Here is a 23,474-nt window from a genome sequence, read left to right on the forward strand (position 1 = left end):
GCCTAGCCCAAATGTTTCAAACCAACGCAGATGTTCCTACAAAGCGGTACACGCGTTGCAAGGATAGAGAATGAAGGGCATAGCCGTGGCAGCGCAGACTCGGAGCTTTGTGTGGAGTGACAGACCAAGTATCTTACACACAGCAGCGTTGCGCAGTTGATGAAAATCGCGTGTATTGCCACTCTGGTCATGAGCACACTTCCCACGTACGTGAACGTCTACGCTCTCTCCAATACTGCCCCATCACTCACGGGGAGTGGAGGGGGTGGAACATTCGATGACATAAAATACCGAGGCAGGTGCTTCGTTCTTTTGTGGCGCTAATGGTAAGGCCCCATCTCTTAGTGGCACGCTCCAGGATCAGGGGGAGAGTATCTGATTCATTCTCAGAGTGAGCAGCAATTAATAGATCATCGGCACGTGTAACGCGTTAGGCCAACATGGAGCCATCCCTTGAACGCACCCGGGCACACAAGCAAATCAATATCTACACACACGCATGGGTCCATAGGTGCATAGGTGCATAGTTACATAGGTGCATATGCGCATGGGTGCATAGGTGCATAGGTGCATAGGTACATGCACCCCATGCCGTTCGGATACTCGGTAGCCACGCCATCGAAAGGAGATACGCACTCCCCATGTACACACACACACACACACCGTGTACACACACACCGTGTACACACACACCGTGTACACACACACACTCCCCATGTACACACACACACCGTGTACACACACACCGTGTACACACACACACCGTGTGTACACACACCGTGTACACACACACACACTCCCCATGTACACACACACACACTCCCCATGTACACACACACCGTGTACACACACCGTGTACACACTAACACACCGTGTACACACACACACTCCCCATGTACACACACCGTGTACACACACACCGTGTACACACACACCGTGTACACACCGTGTACACACACACACTCCCCATGTACACACACACCGTGTACACACACACTCCGTGTACACACACACTCCGTGTGTACACACACACACACTCCCCGTGTACACACACACACCGTGTACACACACACACTCCCCCCCATGTACACACACACACTCCGTGTACACACACACACGCCGTGTACACACAAACACACCGTGTACACACACACCCCGTGCTACACACACACACCGTGTACACACACACACCGTGTACACACACAACCCCGTGTACACACACACACCGTGTACACACACACACACCCCGTGTACACACACACACTCCGTGTACACACACACACGCCGTGTACACACACACACTCCATGTACACACACACACGCCGTGTACACACACACACAGTGTACACACACACACACCGTGTACATACACACAGTGTACACACACAGTGTACATACACACAGTGTGCACACACACCGTGTACACACACACTCCGTGTACACGCACACCGTGTACACACACACAGTGTACACACACGCACAGTGTACACACACACACCGTGTACACACACACACCGTGTACACACACACACACACAGTGTACACACACACCGTGTACACACACACACACCGTGTACACACACACACCGTGTACACACACACACAGTGTACACACACCGTGTACACACACACCGTGTACACACACACAGTGTACACACACGCACAGTGTACACACACACCATGTACACACACACACCGTGTACACATACACACACACCGTGTACACACACCCCGTGTACATACACCGTGTACACATACACACACACACCGTGTACACACACACCGTGTACACATACACACACACACACCGTGTACACACACACACCGTGTACACACACACACACCGTGTACACACACACCGTGTACACACACACACACACCGTGTACACATACACACACACACCGTGTACACACACACACCGTGTACACACACACACCGTGTACACACACACACCGTGTACACACCGTGCGCTCGTCTCTGCGGACCGCACCCCCCCTGCCCCGTGCCCCCCCCTCCCCCTCCCCCCAACACCTCCATCCCCGCCGCGCGCGCTCTTAATGGCGTGCAGTTTTAATGAGGCAGCTTTAATGACTTCACCAATCTGTGAAACGCGCCAGATGTGATCGCATTTTAATGTCTCGTGGCAAAGGCACTTTGAGCTTCAGATCCATCTTTCATGCAGCTTTGGGCTTCCCCCCTCCCCTCCCACCCCGGTGTGTGTGTGTGTGCAAGCGTAGGTGTGTGTCTGTGTGTGTCTCTGTGTCTGTGTGTGTGCAAGCGTAGGTGTGTGTCTGTGTGTGTGTCTGTGTGTGTGTGTGTGCAAGCGAAGGTGTGTGTCTGTGTGTGTGTGTCTGTGTGTGTGCAAGCGAAGGTGTGTGTCTCTGTGTCTGTGTGTGCAAGCGAAGGTGTATGTCTGTGTGTATGTATCTGTGTGTGCAAGCGTAGGTGTGTGTCTGTGTGTCTCTGTGTCTGTGTGTACGTGCAAGCGAAGGTGTGTGTCTGTGTGTGTCTGTGTGTGTGTGTGCAAGCGAAGGTGTGTGTGTGTGTGTGTGCAAGCGAAGGTGTGTGTCTGTGTGTGTGTCTGTGTGTGTGTGCAAGCGAAGGTGTGTGTCTGTGTGTGTGTGTCTGTGTTGTGTGCAAGCGAAGGTGTGTGTCTGTGTGTGTGTGTCTGTGTGTGTGTGCAAGCGAAGGTGTGTGTCTGTGTGTGTGTGTCTGTGTGTGTGTGCAAGCGAAAGTGTGTGTCTGTGTGTGTGTGTCTGTGTGTGTGCAAGCGAAGGTGTGTGTGTGTGTGCAAGCGAAGGTGTGTGTCTGTGTGTGTCTCTGTATGTCTGTGTGTGTGTCTGTGTGTGTGTCTGTGTGTGTGTTGTATACGGGGAGCGGTAGTGTAGTGGTTAGCGCGCTGCGCTATGAACACAGCGACCCCAGTTCTTTTCCCACTCACGGCCAAAACCGGTGACGATGATTTGAACCGGTCCTGGACTTCCCCTAGGTCGACTCGGCCTCAAATGGGTCCCGGTGCGGTGTGTAAACATCGCCACTGGAGAGACAAAGGCGGCCGGACATGGTGCTGGCCACCCACCCCCTCGTGTGTCGTGTCGGGGTTCATAGGTGCTCGCTAACAGCACTTGCCCCAACAGTCTAGTAGAGGCTATACGTTGCCTTTGTATGTGGGGAGCGGTGGCGCAGTGGTTAGCGCTGCACTGCGCTTGCGAGAAAATCCACCAATCCCCGAGTTTGATACCCGTCCACAGCCAATTCCGGTGACGAGTATCCGAACCGGTCCTGAGTCTCCCCAAGGTCGGCTCAGCCTCAAATGAGTATGTGTGTTGAACTGCTGTCGCAACGGACGTGGGCTCTCGAGGTGCGGGGGAAGACGGCCTGGTGCGGTGTGTACACATCGCCACCGGGGAGACAAAGGCGGTCGGGCGTGGGGCTGGCCACCCACCCCCCTCGAATGCCGTTTCGGGCCCTCATATGTGCTCGCTAACAGCACTTGCGCCAACAGCCTGCGTAAGGCTACACGGGGCTCTTTGTCTTTTGTGTGTGTTTTGTTGTACACGTACGAATATCAACTTGTACATCTCGCATTATTTAGTCCTCGTCTATAAACATGTTCATAGCATGTTAGGAATACAGGTGTGCAATTATGCACGACTATAATTATTGTAATGAAAAGGCGCACTTTCTACTCCAGTTGGAGGTGCCTTACGCAGATAAATCCGACTGATCTCAAGCCAGCCGAGCAGCGTTTCGGGAAATATCGAGCGAGAAGTGAAAGCCCGCATGTGACCGTGTGTACGTTTGTAGCGGTTAGCGCTGCGCTACGAACCCGGCGACCCGAGTTCGATTCCCGCTCACGGCCAACACCGGTGACGATTATCTGAACCGATCCTGGGCCTCCCATACGCCTCCAATGAGTACCTGGTGCGGTGCGTAAACATCGCCACCGGGGAGACAAAGGCGGTCGGGCGTGGTGCCGGCCATCTACCCCCTCGTGTGCCGTTCCTGCCTTAATAGGTGCTCGCTAACAGCACTTGCCCCAAGAGTCTGGTAAGGCAATAGGGGAATCTTTGTCTTTTGTGAGAGTGCAAGTCGATTGAACTCCACATCCTTCTGTACCACGTCAGTCCGCCTCTTCTCTCGCCCGTGCCGAGCCCGTGTATCCCCATCTATCAAGGCGCTTCTGTTTGACCGGATGGATGAGGCTTAACGCGCGAAGCACAGACGAGAGACGCGATGGACTGATGTGGTTCAGAAGAACGTGGAGGTGGTTGGACTTGCCCGTGAGTGGTACCAGCGGGGTCAACATCGGCTTCTGTGGAGGAGGTTCGTGAAGGACGCTGATGAGGAGTTGAGGCAATCGCCCTCCAGCAATAATGGAGGGCGGAGGGGCGATGCTCACAACAACGAGCAGAGCGCTGGGTGGATAAAACGCAGAAGGTTGGCAAAGTGGGGAGTACAGTTGGTGCATCTGCCAATCATCTCAGTCAGTCAACCCATGGCACCTGGGTCTATTCCGTGACCTGCTAGTAGGCTTTCGACACTTCACAGGTGACCTCAAAGTGCACCTAGCCTGGCACAAACGCCTCGAGATAAGTGCTGTTAGCGGTCGCCTCTGAAGGTCAACACAACACATTGGACAGGTGGCCAAGACCACACCCGGCCGCCTTTGTCTTCCCAGTGCCGAGTCGACCTATAGGTGGCACAGGAGCGGTTCAGAAATTGGAACAAAAGCTGAAAAGTGCGCAAAACAAGTGTGGAGATATGCGTGCTGTGAATGCGCATGGAGAGGAAGAGAGAGAGAGGAACACGTGGGTTACAGACCTCACCCAGGTCACTGGCATCCAACGCCGAGGTTACTGGCATCCGAGTTGACGTACGGGGGTGTCGTGATGGGTGATGGTGACGTGATGGGTGATGGTGACGTGATGAGTGATGGTGTCGTGATGAGTGATGGTGACGTGATGAGTGATGGTGACGTGATGGGTGATGGTGACGTGATGGGTGATTGTGACGTGATGGGTGATGGTGACGTGATGGGTGATGGTGTAGGTGATGAGTGATGGTGACGTGATGAGTGATGGTGACGTGATGAGTGATGGTGACGTGATGAGTGATGGTGACGTGATGAGTGATGGTGACGTGATGAGTGATGGTGACGTGATGAGTGATGGTGACGTGATGGGTGATGGTGACGTGATGAGTGATGGTGACGTGATGAGTGATGGTGACGTGATGGTGACGTGATGGGTGATGGTGACGTGATGAGTGATGGTGACGTGATGAGTGATGGTGACGTGATGGTGACGTGATGGGTGATGGTGACGTGATGAGTGATGGTGACGTGATGGGTGATGGTGACGTGATGAGTGATGGTGACGTGATGAGTGATGGTGTCGTGATGGGTGATGGTGACGTGATGGGTGATGGTGACGTGATGAGTGATGGTGTCGTAATGAGTGATGGTGACGTGATGGTGACGTGATGGGTGATGGTGACGTGATGAGTGATGGTGACGTGATGGGTGATGGTGAGGTGATGGGTGATGGTGACGTGATGGGTGATGGTGGACGTGATGAGTGATGGTGACGTGATGGGTGATGGTCTCGTGATGAGTGATGGTGTCGTGATGGGTGATGGTGACGTGATGGGTGATGGTGACGTGATGGGTGATGGTGACGTGATGGGTGATGGTGACGTGATGAGTGATGGTGACGTGATGGGTGATGGTGAAGTGATGGGTGATGGTGACGTGATGGTGACGTGATGAGTGATGGTGACGTGATGAGTGATGGTGACGTGATGGGTGATGGTGTCGTGATGGGTGATGGTGACGTGATGGGTGATGGTGTCGTGATGGGTGATGGTGTCGTGATGGGTGATGGTGTCGTGATGGGTGATGGTGTCGTGATGAGTGATGGTGACGTGATGTGTGATGGTGACGTGATGAGTGATGGTGACGTGATGAGTGATGGTGACGTGATGAGTGATGGTGTCGTGATGGGTGATGGTGACGTGATGGGTGATGGTGTCGTGATGGGTGATGGTGACGTGATGGGTGATGGTGTCGTGATGGGTGATGGTGACGTGATGGGTGATGGTGTCGTGATGGGTGATGGTGTCGTGATGGGTGATGGTGACGTGATGAGTGATGGTGACGTGATGGGTGATGGTGACGTGATGGGTGATGGTGTCGTGATGGGTGATGGTGACGTGAGGGTGATGGTGTCGTGATGGGTGATGGTGACGTGATGGGTGATGGTGACGTGATGGGTGATGGTGTTCGTGATGGGTGATGGTGTCGTGATGGGTGATGGTGTCGTGATGAGTGATGGTGACGTGATGAGTGATGGTGACGTGATGAGTGATGGTGTCGTGATGGGTGATGGTGACGTGATGAGTGATGGTGTCGTGATGAGTGATGGTGTCGTGATGAGTGATGGTGACGTTATGGGTGATGGTGTCGTGATGAGTGATGGTGTCGTGATGGGTGATGGTGACGTGATGGGTGATGGTGACGTGATGAGTGATGGTGTCGTGATGAGTGATGGTGTAGTGATGAGTAATGGTGTCGTGATGAGTGATGGTGACGTGATGGGTGATGGTGACGTGATGAGTGATGGTGTCGTGATGAGTGATGGTGTAGTGATGAGTGATGGTGACGTGATGAGTGATGGTGACGTGATGAGTGATGGTGACGTGATGAGTGATGGTGTCGTGATGAGTGATGGTGTCGTGATGAGTGATGGTGACGTGATGGGTGATGGTGTCGTGATGAGTGATGGTGACGTGATGGGTGATGGTGACGTGATGGGTGATGGTGACGTGATGAGTGATGGTGACGTGATGAGTGATGGTGACGTGATGGGTGATGGTGACGTGATGGGTGATGGTGACGTGATGGGTGATGGTGTCGTGATGAGTGATGGTGACGTGATGGGTGATGGTGACGTGATGAGTGATTGTGACGTGATGAGTGATGAGTGATGGTGACGTGATGAGTGATGGTGACGTGATGGGTGATGGTGACGTGATGGGTGATGGTGACGTGATGGGTGATGGTGACGTGATGGGTGATGGTGACGTGATGAGTGATGGTGACGTGATGAGTGATGGTGTCGTGATGAGTGATGGTGACGTGATGGGTGATGGTGACGTGATGGGTGATGGTGACGTGATGAGTGATGGTGTCGTGATGAGTGATGGTGTCGTGATGAGTGATGGTGACGTGATGGGTGATGGTGACGTGATGGGTGATGGTGTCGTGATGGGTGATGGTGTCGTGATGAGTGATGGTGACGTGATGGTGACGTGATGGGTGATGGTGACGTGATGGGTGATGGTGACGTGATGGGTGATGGTGTCGTGATGAGTGATGGTGTCGTGATGAGTGATGGTGACGTGATGAGTGATGGTGTCGTGATGAGTGATGGTGACGTGATGGGTGATGGTGACGTGATGGGTGATGGTGTCGTGATGAGTGATGGTGTCGTGATGAGTGATGGTGACGTGATGGGTGATGGTGACGTGATGGGTGATGGTGACGTGATGAGTGATGGTGACGTGATGAGTGATGGTGTCGTGATGAGTGATGGTGTCGTGATGAGTGATGGTGACGTGATGGGTGATGGTGACGTGATGGGTGATGGTGTCGTGATGGGTGATGGTGTCGTGATGAGTGATGGTGACGTGATGGTGACGTGATGGGTGATGGTGACGTGATGGGTGATGGTGACGTGATGGGTGATGGTGTCGTGATGAATGATGGTGACGTGATGGGTGATGGTGACGTGATGGGTGATGGTGACGTGATGGGTGATGGTGACGTGATGAGTGATGGTGTCGTGATGAGTGATGGTGACGTGATGAGTGATTGTGACGTGATGAGTGATGGTGACGTGATGGGTGATGGTGTCGTGATGAATGATGGTGACGTGATGGGTGATGGTGACGTGATGAGTGATGGTGACGTGATGGGTGATGGTGACGTGATGAGTGATTGTGACGTGATGAGTGATGGTGACGTGATGAGTGATGGTGACGTGATGAGTGATGGTGACGTGATGGGTGATGGTGACGTGATGAGTGATTGTGACGTGATGGGTGATGGTGACGTGATGAGTGATGGTGACGTGATGGGTGATGGTGACGTGATGAGTGATGGTGACGTGATGGGTGATGGTGACGTGATGGGTGATGGTGACGTGATGAGTGATGGTGACGTGATGGTGACGTGATGGGTGATGGTGACGTGATGGGTGATGGTGACGTGATGGGTGATGGTGACGTGATGGGTGATGGTGACGTGATGGGTGATGGTGACGTGATGAGTGATGGTGACGTGATGGTGACGTGATGGGTGATGGTGACGTGATGGGTGATGGTGACGTGATGGGTGATGGTGACGTGATGGGTGATGGTGACGTGATGGGTGATGGTGACGTGATGAGTGATGGTGACGTGATGGGTGATGGTGACGTGATGGTGACGTGATGAGTGATGGTGACGTGATGGGTGATGGTGACGTGATGAGTGATGGTGACGTGATGGGTGATGGTGACGTGATGGGTGATGGTGACGTGATGAGTGATGGTGACGTGATGGGTGATGGTGACGTGATGGGTGATGGTGACGTGATGAGTGATGGTGACGTGATGGGTGATGGTGACGTGATGGGTGATGGTGTCATGATGGGTGATGGTGACGTGATGGGTGATGGTGTCGTGATGAGTGATGGTGTTAACGGAGGGCGTGCGCACCCGAGTTCGATTCCCGGCCGCGGCTAACGTCAGTGGCAGAACATCGGAACGGGTCGCCGGGTCCCCCCCTATGTCGACTCAGAGTTCAATGACTAACCTGGTGTTGGGGGAGACAAAGGCGGTCAGGCGCGGTGATGGCCAATACCGCCAGTCGTGTACCGGGCTTGCCTTCATAGATGCTCGCCAATGGCATTTGCCTTAATGGTTTGTTGAAGGCTACCTGGGGGATCTTTGTGCTTGTGTGTGTACCTCGTCTCTGTAATATGTGCAGGGCTGGATGGACACGCATGCTCTGCTTGAGGAGCGGCGGCGTAGCGCTTAGAACCCACTTCGATTCCCGCTCGCGACCACCAACACCGGTGACGATTATCTGAACCGGTCCTGGGCCTCCCCTAGGTCGACTCGGCCTCAAATGAGTGCCTGGTGCAGTGTGTAAACATCGCCATCATCGTAGGCGCTCGCTAACAGAGCTTGCCCCGAACAACAGCCCCGCTAAAGGTTTGTGTACGGGGGATCTTTGGCTCTTGTTTGATCGTCCTTGTGTGCGCGCGTGAGTATTGGCGTCGCTCTCCGTGCATCCGTGCAACATTCCTGAGCCACAGAGGCGCAGAGGCCTGAACACGTCATGGCGGCCAGCAACGAGCAGCACTGACGCGTGTGCGGTAGCTCGGCAGCACTACGACACGTTCCGTTGCTTTGAGCGAGGAGGAGGCTCTGCGTATTTACACCGTGGGGGATTGCGGTCGAGAAGTCGACGGGCAGGCAATCCCAACGTGCATGCGTTGTGTATCTGCGTATGCAGGTGATGAGAGTGGGGTGTATGTGTGTGTAGTAGTAGTAGCGGTGGTGTAGCGGATAGCGCGCTGCGCTATGAACCTGGCGATCCGAGTTCGATTACCGCTCACGGGCAACACCAGTGACGATTAGCAGAACCGGTCCTTGGCCCTCCCCTAGGTCGACTCAGCCTAAAACGAGTACCTGGTGCTATGTGTAAACATCGCTAGGCAGAGAACGGCGGCCCGGGCGTGGTGCTGGCCACCCACCCCCTCGTGTGCCGTGCCCTGCCCTCAGAGGTGCTCGCTAACAGCACTTGCTCCAAAAGTCTGTTAAGGCTACACGGGGGATCTTTGTCTTTGCCTTTTTTGTAGTATTAGGTGTGTGTGTGTATATAGTAGGTGTGTGAGTGTGTGTAGTAGAATAGTGTAGTAGGTGTGTGTGTGTAGTAGTAGGAGTGTGTGTATGTGTGAAGTAGGTATTCGTGTGTGTAGTAGTAGGTGTGTGTGTGTGTAGTAGTAGGAGTGTGTGTATGTGTGCAATAGGTGTGTGTGTGTAGCAGTAGGAGTGTGAGTAGGTGTGTGTGTGTGTAGTAGTAGGAGTGTGTGTATGTGTGCAGTAGGTGTGTGTGTGTAGTAGTAGTAGGATTGTGTGTATGTGTGCAGTAGGTGTGTGTGTGTAGCAGTAGGTGAGTGTGAGTAGGCGTGTGTGTGTAGCAATAGGAGTGTGAGTAGGTGTGTGTGTGTGGTAGTAGGATTGTGTGTGTGTGTGCAGTAGGTGAGTGTGAGTAGGTGTGTGTGTGTAGCAGTAGGATTGTGTGTATATGTGCAGTAGGTGTGTGTGTGGTAGTAGGATTGTGTGTGTGTGTGTGCAGTAGGTGAGTGTGAGTAGGTGTGTGTGTGTTTAGCAGTAGGATTGTGTGTATGTGTGTAGTAGGTGTGTGTGTGTGGTAGTAGGATTGTGTGTGTGTGTGTGCAGTAGGTGAGTGTGAGTAGGTGTGTGTGTGTGTAGCAGTAGGATTGTGTGTATGTGTGCAGTAGGTGTGTGTGGTAGTAGGATTGTGTGTGTGTCGCGTCCCACTGAGAGCCATTAGCTGGCAGCAGAGCCAAATTGAGATCGCCGAGGTGGAACCACGCCAACTGTGCCGCGCTCTAAAACCTCCCCCTCCCGCCGCCGCGCGCCCCGCACTAAACAGCAATTCCTGCGGAGCAATCTGTGAAATACGGGACTCCCGGGGCGCCGGGAAGGCGGGGAGGAGAGATGGAGGGGAGAGAAGAGAGAGAGGGGGAGGGGGGTAGAACGAGAGGCTGACTACGCGCGCAACTTTGCCAGGGCGTCGAGATGAGTGGCATCGCGGTTGGCATCGAGGGGGTGGGGGGAGCGCTTTATTACGCCTTGCGCGTGCCGTGTGTGAAGCCCTCCTCCACCCGGCCGCAGCCGATGGGTGAGGGTTGGCCCGGGATCGAGCGTGCCGATCTGTTTGTACTGCGGCTCTCCACTTGGCGTGCAAGTGGAGCGCGATCCACAAACAACAGACAGCGCCGTGGTGTGTAGCGATTCGGTAGGAGCGTTGTAAGCTCAGCTGCGCCGTACGCATTAATTGCTTGAAACGTCTGAGTCCGGGCGAGGGGTGAGTGGGTGGGGGGTCACAGAGTAGTCACGTGGGGTACACGGTGTGGGGGGGGGGGCAGCAGAGGGCAGCGCAGAAGAGGAATAGAGTACGGGCGGTCCTTGACTTACGAACATAACTCGTTCCCGGGGCGCGTACGTAAATCGAACTGTTCGTAAGTCGGAGCACAGTAATATACCGTGCGTTGCTGGACTGTGCTTCTATGCTCCTCCGCGCGCAGTCTGTGCCGCCCACCTTGGCCGATGCCCGCTTGGTGGTGTGCGGTCGAACGACATCTGTAATATGTTTTTAGAAGTATTTAATGATGTACCTGTCTATCTATCTAGGAGATGTACCTGTCTATCTATCTAGGAGAGCCACACTGAGACCTCGGACTATTGTTCACGATGGTCCTGCTGCTACATTGGGTTTTTATTTGTCAGATGTTTTCAGCTCATTAATCCTGAGCTATGTGTATTATTATTATTATACAAGTAGGAAGGAAACCAGAACAGCCAGGGAAAACCCACGCGTGCGAGGTGACAACGCTCTATCCCCGCACAGCTGGAGACGGGTGGCGATGAGTCCACTTGCTGTATTGACTTCTTCTGGCGAGCATTGCACTCCCTGGTCGCCCACGGGAAGGGAGTTTCACGACATCTTTGTGTGATCCACCAACCATGCTCGCTGCTGCCTCCACAGCGCTGGCTCACAGACCACGTGCACCGGGGCTGCCAGCACCACCACCCGGCTGGAAACCTTGGGACACTCTGACCTGGTGACCTTGGGACTCTGACCTGGTGACTCTGACCTGGTGACCTTGACGAAGCCAACTCGCTGGAAAATCACGGCGTTGCTGTGAAATATCCGCTTATGCTGGGCATGATTGGGTGTCTTGATGAAGTGCTGGGTGTCCTCAGTGCAGGGTGCCGCGTGAGCGAGCGCCGGCCTTTTTTTCCTGCTGGGTTGTCGTAACAAATGTTCTGGATGTCGTGACCTGCGGCTGTCACGAGCGAGTGCCGGGCGCGCCGCGTGGGGCGCTGCGTGCCCGCAAGGTCACCGCTGGGCGCTCTCTCCGCCGTCGCTTCCTTCCTTCCTGCAGGGTGCGAGAGAACGGCTCTCTCGACCGCGACTCGCTGGGACCCCCCGCGAAGCGCGGGTGCACGACGAGCCCCGCGCAGCGCTACAGCCCCGGGCAGCAGCAGCAGCAGCAGCAAGCCATCAACGGACTCCCTCCTCCATCGCTGCCGCACGGGGGGCCCATGTCCCTGGGCCCTCAGGCCACGCCGCCTCCGGTCCCTCCCCCGGCGCCCACCGCGGTGGGCGGGTCTCACTACGCGCACGGCGGCGGCGGCGGCGGCGGCGGCGGCGCAGCCACCGGGTCGCACCCCCCTCCGCCGCGCCTGCTGGAGGGCGTCCACGGCGTCTCGTCGCACCTCTACCGGGAGGGGGCCCCCTCCTCCTACCGGGGGGACGTGCACGACCTCCGCGACAGACACCGGTCGCTCGGTACGCGTGGCGCGCGCATTCGTGGGTGGGCGGGTGGGTTGACGGATGGACAGAGAGATGGATGGACACGTGGATGGTTGGACACGTGGATGGTTGGGTGGACAGAGAGATGGATGGGCACGTGGATGGTTGGACACGTGGATGGTTGGGTGGACAGAGAGATGGATGGACACGTGGATGGTTGGACACGTGGATGGTTGGGTGGACAGAGAGATGGATGGACACGTGGATGGTTGGACACGTGGATAGTTGGACAAATATATGGACGGATGGATAGATGGATGAACAGGTGGATGGACAAATCTATTAATTGGATGGAAGGACATATGAATGGATGTATGGACGGGGAGAAGCGTGGATGGGCAGATGAATGTATGTATGTATGTTGAACTTCTTTTGCACGGTACGTAGCCAACCCTGGTAATCGTAGGTGCAGGGAAGGACAACAAACTAAACACGTAACATCAGTTCTTAAGAAATGAGTTGTCAATGTAGATTTAAATATGCTGACACATAGCTGGATGGATGTACAGGTTACTGGACGAATATCTGGACATGCAGCGGGATGTGCATCTACTGTATGTGGATGGATGAGCGGACGAGTAGATGGATGGGTAGACAGACGAAGAGACCCCAATCCAAAAATCCAATACATTTTTGAAAAATATGTCGTCTGTGTGTGATTTATAGTGTCTGATGCAAGGTGTGGTTCACGGTGTGGTGTATGCTGTGGTGTATGGTGTATATGTGTGGTGTATGTGAGGTATATGGTGTATATGTGTGGTGTATGTGCGGTGTATGTGTTGTGTATATGTGTGGTATAACGAGTGGTGTATGTGGTGTATGTGCGGTGTGTGATGTGGGGAGCGGTAGTGTAGCGGTTCGCACGCTGCGCTATGAACCCAGCGACCGGAGTTAGATTCCCGCTCGCGACCAACACGAGTGACAATTATGTGAACCGGTCCTGGGTCTCCCCTAGGTTGACTCAACCTTAAATGAGTACCTGGTGCGATGGGTCAACGTCACCACGCATTCGGCGCTACTCGCTGACCGCACACTTGCTCCGACAGTCTGTTACAGGCTACGCGGGGGGGGGGGGGGGGGTTCTTTGTCTTTGCGTGTTCGATGCGGTGTGGTGACTGCGTAGGACTGGGAGCCCCGAGGCAGGAAGAGGTCATTGACCATCGCCTCACTGACCGCGAGTGGGCCGAGGAGTGGAAACACCTGGACCAGGTGAGGCCCCCCGCGTGTCCCCGGGGAAGCTCCCGCACGCGGAGCGGATCGTCGTTGTTGTCCCGACGTTTCGCAAGTCGATCCCTGAGGAGTCATCCGGCCTGTTGATTCGGCACGATGTCCGACGTTTCGTTCCACGACCATTGTAGCTTCTTCGGAGCAACCCGATAGCCCATAATGGAACGGTAAGATGGTTCATTGGCGCGAGGTGACCGCTGAACTCCGGCACCGCTGAGGGTTGGGGGTTCCAGTCCGGGTTAGGCTCCAAGTCGTACAGAGAACAGCTGTTGGTTGTGGGCCCCAGATGACATTTGATGGTGCAGGGGGCCCCCCACTGCACCCCAGCACCCCGAGCCGCTCTCGACCTGCGCCCCCCGCCCCCTCACCCCCGCGCAGCTGCTCGCGTGCATCCTGGAGATGGTGGAGAGGACGCGGCGCGCGCTCTCCGTGCTGCGTCGCTGCCAGGAGAGCGACCGCGTGGAGATCGCGCGCCTCGTGCGCCGCTGCGGGGACGCGGCGGCCGCCGCCCACGACGCCAAGAAGGGGCCGGGACCCCTCGGCGGGGTCCTGGGAGCGGGGCTCTCGGCGGGGCTCGGAGGCGGAGGCGGTGGGGGGGGAGGAGGAGGGGGTGGGCTGGGGGGAGCGGGGATGGCTTCGGCGGCGGGGCTCGGCTCGGGGGTCGTGGGGGTCTCGCCCAAGCTTGCCGGGGTCACGGCGGCGGCGGCTCCGATTGGTGCGTGGCGCGGGGGTCGAACTCTGACCTGTGCCGCCCCCCCCCCCATCTATCGCTCTCTCCCTCGCATCATTATGACGAGCCGTGTTCTATCCACTGCTGGGTGACGACCTCCATCTCCTATTCTCTGTTTTCTCTCAATCGCGCATCTCCACTTAGCCTCTCTCTTTTCTCATCTCTCTCTCTCTCTGCGCATATTTAGTTTTGTCTCTCCCCCTTCCTCTGTGCTTTCTGTACTTCTCTCGCTGTCTCTCTCCTTCTCTCTCTCTCTGTGTGTCTCCTTCCCTCTGGCTCTCCCTCCTCCCCACCCCACTCCCCCTTTGCGTCTCTCTCCTTTCTTCCTCTCTCCATCTCTTCTCCTCTCTTTTCTCTACATCTGTCTCTCGCTTTCTCTCGCTCTTCCCCCGTGGGTCTCTCCACGCTCCGTGTCTTCCGATCAATGCTTTTTACTCTGACAGGCGCGAGATGAGCGTGCGTGTCTGTACGCGTGTCTGTACACGTGTCTGTATGTGTCTGTAGGCGTGCGTGTCTGTACACGTGTCTGTACACGTGCGCGTCTGTATGCGTGCGTCCGTGCGTGTGGAGTGAGGAGCGGTGGTGCAGTGGTTAGCGCACTGCGCGACGAACCCGGCCACCCGAGTTCAACTCCCGCTTATGACCAATAACAGCGGCGAATATTTATAACCGGTCCTTGGCCACCCTCTCCCCCTAGGTCGACTCAGCCTTAAGTGAGTACCTCGTGCGGTGTGGAAACACAGCACCGGGGAGACAAAGGCGGCCGCGGGTAGTGTTGGTCACCGTCCCCCTTGTGTGCCGTGCTCGCTAACAGCGCTCGCCCCAACAGTCTGTTGTCAAGGCTGCACAGAGGATCTGCGCCTGGTTTATTACTACACGCGTTTTATTAACTCACTCTGTCTGTTGTTGTTGTTGTTGTCGTCGTTGTATCCTCAAATCTTGTAACTCAATTTTAACCCACTTCCCAATGTGGTCTCGACTGCAAACTTGGTATGCTTATGTCATACTGATGAACATACTATATTCTATCATAAAAAAATATGTATTTTCAAACAATATTTTTTATGATAATTGGTTCTTTACCCTTCTATCTGGCAACAAAACTGACACCTTTTTGCAAGGAGTCATGTTTGCATAGACCGCAATACCTGCAGTCATAAATACAAACAAAAGACATAACTCTGATAATGTGCACTGTCCTTAAAGTTGATTGGTCCACACCCGAGACAGCTTTCCTTCGAGCCTAGTCTCATATGGGTTGGACCAGATGACGCCAAAAGGCGCACAACTCAAGGACAATGCACCATCAGAGTATGAGAGCTCGGGGCAAGCATCTACACTATGGGGACCTCATTTGCCAGTAAAAATATGATAATTGGTTCTTTACCCTTCTATCTGGCAACAAAACTGACACCTTTTTGCAAGGAGTCATGTTTGCATAGACCGCAATACCTGCAGTCATAAATACAAACAAAAGACATAACTCTGATAATGTGCACTGTCCTTAAAGTTGATTGGTCCACACCCGAGACAGCTTTCCTTCGAGCCTAGTCTCATATGGGTTGGACCAGATGACGCCAAAAGGCGCACAACTCAAGGACAATGCACCATCAGAGTATGAGAGCTCGGGGCAAGCATCTACACTATGGGGACCTCATTTGCCAGTAAAAATATGATAATTGGTTCTTTACCCTTCTATCTGGCAACAAAACTGACACCTTTTTGCAAGGAGTCATGTTTGCATAGACCGCAATACCTGCAGTCATAAATACAAACAAAAGACATAACTCTGATAATGTGCACTGTCCTTAAAGTTGATTGGTCCACACCCGAGACAGCTTTCCTTCGAGCCTAGTCTCATATGGGTTGGACCAGATGACGCCAAAAGGCGCACAACTCAAGGACAATGCACCATCAGAGTATGAGAGCTCGGGGCAAGCATCTACACTATGGGGACCTCATTTGCCAGTAAAAATATGATAATTGGTTCTTTACCCTTCTATCTGGCAACAAAACTGACACCTTTTTGCAAGGAGTCATGTTTGCATAGACCGCAATACCTGCAGTCATAAATACAAACAAAAGACATAACTCTGATAATGTGCACTGTCCTTAAAGTTGATTGGTCCACACCCGAGACAGCTTTCCTTCGAGCCTAGTCTCATATGGGTTGGACCAGATGACGCCAAAAGGCGCACAACTCAAGGACAATGCACCATCAGAGTATGAGAGCTCGGGGCAAGCATCTACACTATGGGGACCTCATTTGCCAGTAAAAATATGATAATTGGTTCTTTACCCTTCTATCTGGCAACAAAACTGACACCTTTTTGCAAGGAGTCATGTTTGCATAGACCGCAATACCTGCAGTCATAAATACAAACAAAAGACATAACTCTGATAATGTGCACTGTCCTTAAAGTTGATTGGTCCACACCCGAGACAGCTTTCCTTCGAGCCTAGTCTCATATGGGTTGGACCAGATGACGCCAAAAGGCGCACAACTCAAGGACAATGCACCATCAGAGTATGAGAGCTCGGGGCAAGCATCTACACTATGGGGACCTCATTTGCCAGTAAAAATATGATAATTGGTTCTTTACCCTTCTATCTGGCAACAAAACTGACACCTTTTTGCAAGGAGTCATGTTTGCATAGACCGCAATACCTGCAGTCATAAATACAAACAAAAGACATAACTCTGATAATGTGCACTGTCCTTAAAGTTGATTGGTCCACACCCGAGACAGCTTTCCTTCGAGCCTAGTCTCATATGGGTTGGACCAGATGACGCCAAAAGGCGCACAACTCAAGGACAATGCACCATCAGAGTATGAGAGCTCGGGGCAAGCATCTACACTATGGGGACCTCATTTGCCAGTAAAAATATGATAATTGGTTCTTTACCCTTCTATCTGGCAACAAAACTGACACCTTTTTGCAAGGAGTCATGTTTGCATAGACCGCAATACCTGCAGTCATAAATAGAAGGGTAAAGAACCAATTATCATATTTTTACTGGCAAATGAGGTCCCCATAGTGTAGATGCTTGCCCCGAGCTCTCATACTCTGATGGTGCATTGTCCTTGAGTTGTGCGCCTTTTGGCGTCATCTGGTCCAACCCATATGAGACTAGGCTCGAAGGAAAGCTGTCTCGGGTGTGGACCAATCAACTTTAAGGACAGTGCACATTATCAGAGTTATGTCTTTTGTTTGTATTTATGACTGCAGGTATTGCGGTCTATGCAAACATGACTCCTTGCAAAAAGGTGTCAGTTTTGTTGCCAGATAGAAGGGTAAAGAACCAATTATCATATTTTTACTGGCAAATGAGGTCCCCATAGTGTAGATGCTTGCCCCGAGCTCTCATACTCTGATGGTGCATTGTCCTTGAGTTGTGCGCCTTTTGGCGTCATCTGGTCCAACCCATATGAGACTAGGCTCGAAGGAAAGCTGTCTCGGGTGTGGACCAATCAACTTTAAGGACAGTGCACATTATCAGAGTTATGTCTTTTGTTTGTATTTATGACTGCAGGTATTGCGGTCTATGCAAACATGACTCCTTGCAAAAAGGTGTCAGTTTTGTTGCCAGATAGAAGGGTAAAGAACCAATTATCATATTTTTACTGGCAAATGAGGTCCCCATAGTGTAGATGCTTGCCCCGAGCTCTCATACTCTGATGGTGCATTGTCCTTGAGTTGTGCGCCTTTTGGCGTCATCTGGTCCAACCCATATGAGACTAGGCTCGAAGGAAAGCTGTCTCGGGTGTGGACCAATCAACTTTAAGGACAGTGCACATTATCAGAGTTATGTCTTTTGTTTGTATTTATGACTGCAGGTATTGCGGTCTATGCAAACATGACTCCTTGCAAAAAGGTGTCAGTTTTGTTGCCAGATAGAAGGGTAAAGAACCAATTATCATATTTTTACTGGCAAATGAGGTCCCCATAGTGTAGATGCTTGCCCCGAGCTCTCATACTCTGATGGTGCATTGTCCTTGAGTTGTGCGCCTTTTGGCGTCATCTGGTCCAACCCATATGAGACTAGGCTCGAAGGAAAGCTGTCTCGGGTGTGGACCAATCAACTTTAAGGACAGTGCACATTATCAGAGTTATGTCTTTTGTTTGTATTTATGACTGCAGGTATTGCGGTCTATGCAAACATGACTCCTTGCAAAAAGGTGTCAGTTTTGTTGCCAGATAGAAGGGTAAAGAACCAATTATCATATTTTTACTGGCAAATGAGGTCCCCATAGTGTAGATGCTTGCCCCGAGCTCTCATACTCTGATGGTGCATTGTCCTTGAGTTGTGCGCCTTTTGGCGTCATCTGGTCCAACCCATATGAGACTAGGCTCGAAGGAAAGCTGTCTCGGGTGTGGACCAATCAACTTTAAGGACAGTGCACATTATCAGAGTTATGTCTTTTGTTTGTATTTATGACTGCAGGTATTGCGGTCTATGCAAACATGACTCCTTGCAAAAAGGTGTCAGTTTTGTTGCCAGATAGAAGGGTAAAGAACCAATTATCATATTTTTACTGGCAAATGAGGTCCCCATAGTGTAGATGCTTGCCCCGAGCTCTCATACTCTGATGGTGCATTGTCCTTGAGTTGTGCGCCTTTTGGCGTCATCTGGTCCAACCCATATGAGACTAGGCTCGAAGGAAAGCTGTCTCGGGTGTGGACCAATCAACTTTAAGGACAGTGCACATTATCAGAGTTATGTCTTTTGTTTGTATTTATGACTGCAGGTATTGCGGTCTATGCAAACATGACTCCTTGCAAAAAGGTGTCAGTTTTGTTGCCAGATAGAAGGGTAAAGAACCAATTATCATATTTTTACTGGCAAATGAGGTCCCCATAGTGTAGATGCTTGCCCCGAGCTCTCATACTCTGATGGTGCATTGTCCTTGAGTTGTGCGCCTTTTGGCGTCATCTGGTCCAACCCATATGAGACTAGGCTCGAAGGAAAGCTGTCTCGGGTGTGGACCAATCAACTTTAAGGACAGTGCACATTATCAGAGTTATGTCTTTTGTTTGTATTTATGACTGCAGGTATTGCGGTCTATGCAAACATGACTCCTTGCAAAAAGGTGTCAGTTTTGTTGCCAGATAGAAGGGTAAAGAACCAATTATCATATTTTTACTGGCAAATGAGGTCCCCATAGTGTAGATGCTTGCCCCGAGCTCTCATACTCTGATGGTGCATTGTCCTTGAGTTGTGCGCCTTTTGGCGTCATCTGGTCCAACCCATATGAGACTAGGCTCGAAGGAAAGCTGTCTCGGGTGTGGACCAATCAACTTTAAGGACAGTGCACATTATCAGAGTTATGTCTTTTGTTTGTATTTATGACTGCAGGTATTGCGGTCTATGCAAACATGACTCCTTGCAAAAAGGTGTCAGTTTTGTTGCCAGATAGAAGGGTAAAGAACCAATTATCATATTTTTACTGGCAAATGAGGTCCCCATAGTGTAGATGCTTGCCCCGAGCTCTCATACTCTGATGGTGCATTGTCCTTGAGTTGTGCGCCTTTTGGCGTCATCTGGTCCAACCCATATGAGACTAGGCTCGAAGGAAAGCTGTCTCGGGTGTGGACCAATCAACTTTAAGGACAGTGCACATTATCAGAGTTATGTCTTTTGTTTGTATTTATGACTGCAGGTATTGCGGTCTATGCAAACATGACTCCTTGCAAAAAGGTGTCAGTTTTGTTGCCAGATAGAAGGGTAAAGAACCAATTATCATATTTTTACTGGCAAATGAGGTCCCCATAGTGTAGATGCTTGCCCCGAGCTCTCATACTCTGATGGTGCATTGTCCTTGAGTTGTGCGCCTTTTGGCGTCATCTGGTCCAACCCATATGAGACTAGGCTCGAAGGAAAGCTGTCTCGGGTGTGGACCAATCAACTTTAAGGACAGTGCACATTATCAGAGTTATGTCTTTTGTTTGTATTTATGACTGCAGGTATTGCGGTCTATGCAAACATGACTCCTTGCAAAAAGGTGTCAGTTTTGTTGCCAGATAGAAGGGTAAAGAACCAATTATCATATTTTTACTGGCAAATGAGGTCCCCATAGTGTAGATGCTTGCCCCGAGCTCTCATACTCTGATGGTGCATTGTCCTTGAGTTGTGCGCCTTTTGGCGTCATCTGGTCCAACCCATATGAGACTAGGCTCGAAGGAAAGCTGTCTCGGGTGTGGACCAATCAACTTTAAGGACAGTGCACATTATCAGAGTTATGTCTTTTGTTTGTATTTATGACTGCAGGTATTGCGGTCTATGCAAACATGACTCCTTGCAAAAAGGTGTCAGTTTTGTTGCCAGATAGAAGGGTAAAGAACCAATTATCATATTTTTACTGGCAAATGAGGTCCCCATAGTGTAGATGCTTGCCCCGAGCTCTCATACTCTGATGGTGCATTGTCCTTGAGTTGTGCGCCTTTTGGCGTCATCTGGTCCAACCCATATGAGACTAGGCTCGAAGGAAAGCTGTCTCGGGTGTGGACCAATCAACTTTAAGGACAGTGCACATTATCAGAGTTATGTCTTTTGTTTGTATTTATGACTGCAGGTATTGCGGTCTATGCAAACATGACTCCTTGCAAAAAGGTGTCAGTTTTGTTGCCAGATAGAAGGGTAAAGAACCAATTATCATATTTTTACTGGCAAATGAGGTCCCCATAGAATATTTTTTATATGTTATGTTTCGGCTTGGGTCTAACTGTCCACGCTCAACTCACGTTGGCATTAATTAGCCACGACCCCTGGCGTTATGGCAAGCTTCGGGGCCACTTCCTGGAGTCGTGGAGTTCTGCCATTACGAGTACATTTAAAAAAGCGTGTTTTTAAAAAAAGTTTTTTTTAATATGTTACTTATTATTGGGCGTGTGAGTGAATGGGTGGGTGGGTGTGCTGGTGGGATCTTCAGGGTTGGTGGTGGTTGTGCACGCTGTGGAAGAGACGACACAGGCAGTCTGTTAGGCCGAGTCCTGGAAATGGGTGGAGGAGTGAATGAGGTCGTTCCACGGGAACAGGAACCAGGATCGTGGCTGAACGCCACCTGTGGTGAATCATAGCATGCTCGATTATCAATCAACCTCAGTGCTTTAGATTGATTCTTGTCTCTCCTTGTCTCTGTGTCTCCGCGTGTCTCTGTATGAGTCTCTGTGCGTGTCTCTGTGCGTGTGTCTGTGCGTGTCTCTGTCTGTGTCTCTGTGTGTGTCTCTGTGCGTGTCTCTGTGTGTGTCTCTGTGCGTGTCTCTGTGCGTGTGTCCGTGTGTGTCTCTGTGCGTGTCTCTGTGTGTGTCTCTGTGTGTGTCTCTGTGTGTCTCTGTGTCTCTCTCTGTGTGTCTCTGTGTGCGTCTCTGTGTTTCTGTGTCTCCGCGTGTCTCTGTATGAGTCTCTGTGCGTGTCCCTGTGCGTGTGTCTGTGCGTGTCTCTGTCTGTGTCTTTGTCTGTGTCTCCGCGTGTCTCTGTCTGTGTCTCCGCGTGTCTCTGTGCGAGTCTCTCTGCGTGTGTCTGTGCGTGTCTCTGTGCGTGTCTCTGTTTCTCTCTGTGTGTCTGTGTGTCTCTGTGTGTGTCTCTGTACGTGTCTCTGTATCTCTGTGCGTGTGTCTACGTCTCTGTGTGTGTCTCTGTTCGTGTCTCTGTGCGTGTGTCTGTGCGTGTCTCTGTGTGTGTCTCTGTGCGTGTGTCTTTGTCTCTGTGTGTGTCTCTGTGCGTGTCTTTGTGTGTGTGTCTGTGCGTGTCTCTGTGTGTGTCTATGTGCGTGTCTGTGTCTCTGTGTGTGTCTCTGTGCGTGTCTCCACGTGTCTCTGTGCGTGTGTCTGTGTCTCTGTGCGTGTCTCCGCGTGTCTCTCTGCCTCAGACGCAGTGCGGGATCCTCCGATCAGACACGGCATGAGCTACATGCCCGAGGAGATCTGGAGAAAAGCCGGTTCGGCACTCACCAAACACTCACCAACACTCACCAACACTCCCCTCACCAACACTCACCAACACGCCCCCTCACCAACAATCACCCTCACCAATACACACCCTCACCAACACCCCCTTCCCCAACGCTCCCCCCTGCCCCCCCTGGCCGCTCAGAGGAGGCCGTGAACGAGGTGAAGCGCCAGGCGCTGGCCGAGCTGCACCGCGCCGTCAGCGAGGCGGAGCGGCACGCGCGCGGCGCCGTGGCGAGCGAGCGTGCGCGCATGGAGCGCGCCCTCGCCGAGGCCAAGCGGCAGGCGGCACGCGAGTCGCTCGCCTCCGCCGGCAGGCAGGACGACTCGAGCGAGGTGAGAAGGGGGAGCAGGCGGGGGAGGAGGGGGAGGAGGAGCGGGAGGAGGAGATCCCAACGTGGGATGGGTAGGGGTTGTTTGGCCGAGGGTTGTAGCGGTTGTGTTGGCTCTGCCGGCAGAGTCGCCCTTTGATGTGTTAACAACAATGCGCTTCTTTAGGCTCAGTGGGATATTTACTCGATGTGGGTGTTAAAGAGTGGGCCACCGGGGAGATTGGGTGGGTGGGTGAGTGAGTGGGCGAGTGTGTGAGTGAGTGAGTGGGCGAGTGAGTGAGTGGGTGAGTGAGTGAGTGGGCGAGTGTGTGAGTGAGTGAGTGGGCGAGTGTATGAGTGAGTGGGCGAGTGTATGAGTGAGTGAGTGGGCGAGTGTGTGATTAAGTCAACCCATCGTACCCGGGTCCGTCCCGTGACCTCTTGCCAGCGCGCGTTCGACACTTCACGTGGCCTTAAAGTGCACGTAGCCTGGCACAGGCGCCGTGGCGTCGTCGCCACCACTTGGTGGCGAATGGCGGTGGTTGTTGTTGTTGTAATAATTGTGGAATGCTTCGGTGTG

The 23,474-nt window shown here is 52.6% G+C and overlaps 1 protein-coding gene across 3 annotated transcripts in view; it reads left to right on the top strand.

Moving 5' to 3' along the window:
• Positions 1-23,474, top strand: part of LOC133340251 (protein CBFA2T1-like) — a 122,365-nt gene that overhangs the window by 88,517 nt on the left and 10,374 nt on the right. For all 3 annotated transcript variants that reach the window (XM_061548297.1, XM_061548298.1, XM_061548300.1), the window contains 5 exons: positions 12,246-12,652; positions 13,800-13,885; positions 14,282-14,618; positions 22,505-22,573; positions 22,729-22,919. In XM_061548297.1, the coding sequence (XP_061404281.1) occupies positions 12,246-12,652; positions 13,800-13,885; positions 14,282-14,618; positions 22,505-22,573; positions 22,729-22,919 (1,090 nt within the window). The remainder of the gene's footprint in view (positions 1-12,245; positions 12,653-13,799; positions 13,886-14,281; positions 14,619-22,504; positions 22,574-22,728; positions 22,920-23,474) is intronic.

The sequence above is a fragment of the Lethenteron reissneri genome, chromosome 9, assembly GCF_015708825.2.
Source record: "Lethenteron reissneri isolate LAM-NWPU_2019-01 chromosome 9, ASM1570882v1, whole genome shotgun sequence".
Taxonomy (NCBI): domain Eukaryota; kingdom Metazoa; phylum Chordata; class Hyperoartia; order Petromyzontiformes; family Petromyzontidae; genus Lethenteron; species Lethenteron reissneri.